The sequence below is a fragment of the Olea europaea genome, unplaced genomic scaffold (assembly GCF_002742605.1).
Source record: "Olea europaea var. sylvestris unplaced genomic scaffold, O_europaea_v1 scaffold2594, whole genome shotgun sequence".
Classification (NCBI taxonomy): Eukaryota; Viridiplantae; Streptophyta; class Magnoliopsida; order Lamiales; family Oleaceae; genus Olea; species Olea europaea.
Window position 1 is genome coordinate 117,754 of NW_019244249.1, and position 2,999 is coordinate 120,752.

Below are 2,999 nucleotides of genomic sequence, written 5' to 3' on the forward strand. Positions count from 1 at the left end.
TCACTTCATAGTCAGCATCACAAATTTGATTAATGCTTAATAGATTGGACTTAAGACCCTCTACATACAGCACATTAGATATAGTAGGAAGTCCAGATATGCTGATGGTGCCTTTACCACGGATAGGTGTCGTACCCCCATCTCCAAAGGTAACTACACCACTGTTGCAGTCATCAAGTGTAGAGAATAAGGCATTATTACCACACATGTGTCTAGAACAAGCACTATCAAGATACCACATACATGTATTTTGAGCCTTATATGCAACATGAGCTATAGAAAAATTTGAATTCTCACCATACCTACCCACATCAGATTTCTTAACCCAAACTTTTCTAGAGGTTGAGGTGATCCTAGTCAATTTTGTCACCATCTCAGTTAAGTGGCTGACCTGATTTGAAAGAAAGTTTACTTGACTAGGGATATCTTGACTTCTATTCCTATCTGCTAGCTTATGACACTTAGGTCTCGTGTGTCCTAAAGCACCACAGTGATGATAAGTGGGTATGAACCTAGGCTCAAATGCATGTGGTTGTTGGTGCTGAAATTTCGGTGCGGAAATCTTACGGGCTCTAGTGGCATTCAGTTCAGTGACACTCTTACTTTTGGATTCACGATTGATTGAAATACTAGAATAGTTGGAAGCAGGCACAAATGTGGTCTTGGGTGAACTAGTCATGTTGCTATCACCCTTCACAAATCCTAGACCTTGCCTATTCCCAGTGGGTTTGTTCATTCCTAACATGGCATCTAGTTTCTTAGTCCCGCTCATAAAAGACTGCAGTTGAATATTAGATTTCTCTAACTCACAAGTTAGTGTCTTAACCTTGTCCTCTAGCTTGTCATTGACACACTTCAACTCACTAAGGTCTTTAGATGAGACCTGAAGATCATTAGTGAGTCTCTCTTTCTCTCTCTCAAGCTCGTCTACCTTCTTAAATAGGACTTTATTTACCTTTTTGATATTGAGACTCTCCTTAAATAGAAGTTGATAAGCCTCATGCATATCCGTCCCATCCTCAGCATCGTCACTAGACTTCTCACTCTCTACATCCTCCTCAACCTTCTCACCGTCCTTATCAGACTCGCTCTTAACTGTAGACACAAAAGCCATATAACCCTTTTCATCTTCACTATTGGAAAAATCCCTTTGATCACTTGAGTTTGAATCATCATCAATCAATGACACAGCTAATGCCTTGCTCCTTCCCTTTTTCAGATTTTTCTTAAAGTTAGGACATTCATTTCTATAGTGCCCAAATCCCTAACACTCATGACACCTAATAACTTGAGATTTCTTACTAGACTTCCTAGCAATTGGTTTATCACTCTTCTCTTTTTAGAATTTACTAGGGACTCCTCTATTTTTATCTTGGGACCATCTCTTGCCCTTTAAAGCTTTCTGGAACTTCTTTACGAAGTAAGCTATTTCCTCATCTCTAAGGGTTTCTATGTCAGACGACTCTGACTCTTCTTCTCCAACTGTGTTCAGCACTATGGACTTGTTTTTCTTAGGTTGTGAGATGGTGAGTTCATAGGTTTGAATGGATCCTATGAGTTCTTCTATCTTAACCGTGTCCAGATCCTTACTCTCTTCAATCGCTATAACCTTAGGTCTAAATCTCTCGGGCAAAGACCTAAGAACTTTTCTCACAATTTTTGACTCGAGAATCTTCTCACCTAGATTGAAACTAGAGTTTACAATGTCATTCAATTTTGCATAAAACTCATCAAACGATTCATCATCTTTCATCTTGATTTCTTCAAACCTAGAGGTTAGCATTTGCAATTTTGAATTTTTTACGATTTTAGTTCCCTCATGCGTAGTCTCTAGAATGTCTCATATCTCTTTAGCAGTTTCACACAGTGACACTCTCCTAAATTCTTCGGGAGACACGGCCATAAACAAGGCATGAAGTCCTTTACTATTCCAATTGCAATCAACTAATTCTTCCTTAGTCCAAAGTGAAATATCAGTTAGATTGACAACACCTGACATAGTTGTGGAAGGAGGTTTCCAACCATTTTCCAATCCAGCAAGTACAAGTTCTGCCAAACTCCTTACCCAGTCAGACCCGCCGTTCTAGTCTCACTATCTACTGCTGTAGATACAGCTAATCTCCTGCTAGCTTCCTGATCTATCTCTTGCAGCCCAATCTGCTATCCAATACAGCCTCCTGGTCTTTAGCTGATTGTATCACCAAGTGAAATTCTAAGAACCTCCTGTTCTTGTCTAGTTCCTGCGCTTGTCGTCCACCTCTCTCAATCCTCCAATGAGAGGTCCGTTCCTCAAAGGATTAAGGAACCACGGTGTTTTATCTTCACAACTTTGATGTTTTCCCCACACAACGGATTGCCGAAACATAAGAACGAAGAAGATGAATTAATCTCTTGAAGCACTCCTTGGATCTCTTGAAAGAATATGGGAGGATGTTTCTCAATGTAAAAGCAATATTGCAATCTCTAATTTTCTCAAAAACAAAAACATTGATGGAACATGTTTAATACCAATCTCATGTGACGTCTTCATCCTTATGGTGTTTCCCAATTTTCTGGCTTTAACGACTTGTGTAATCTCCCCTTCTAATTCCCTGTTTNCATGTGACGTCTTCATCCTTATGGTGTTTCCCAATTTTCTGGCTTTAACGACTTGTGTAATCTCCCCTTCTAATTCCCTGTTTGCCGGCAATTAATTTTCACCAAAACTGCTTTAAATTCTGTGTTTGTATTTAATTTGCTCCTGCCGATTTCTTCTGCCCAAAACTGCTCCAATGCTTATATCTCTCTATAATATTGCAGCCGACAGCCTTATTAATGTTTGGAGTCCACTTTCTGCCCTTTCTTTGTACGTGTAATATCTCTTCAATTCAGCACCCCAGCCCACGACTTTGTTTCCTGTGCGTATGTATATAAAAATTAACCTAGCAGCCTCCAGTTTTATTCCTCAAGCAGCCACACTTTTGCCGTTTTCTGTTGGGTATATGTATAATTTTTGGCTG

General features: G+C 39.6%; 1 protein-coding gene across 1 annotated transcript in view; it reads right to left on the reverse strand.

The window, feature by feature from the left end:
• LOC111382965 overlaps positions 1 to 1,783 on the reverse strand; it is an 8,619-nt gene extending 6,836 nt beyond the window's left edge. Inside the window, exons 1-2 of the mRNA XM_023007015.1 lie at positions 1,358 to 1,783; positions 5 to 1,264 (exon numbers count right to left, since the gene is read on the reverse strand). Of these exons, the coding sequence (XP_022862783.1) occupies positions 5 to 1,264; positions 1,358 to 1,783 (1,686 nt within the window). The remainder of the gene's footprint in view (positions 1 to 4; positions 1,265 to 1,357) is intronic.
• Positions 1,784 to 2,999: the final 1,216 nt, after the last annotated feature.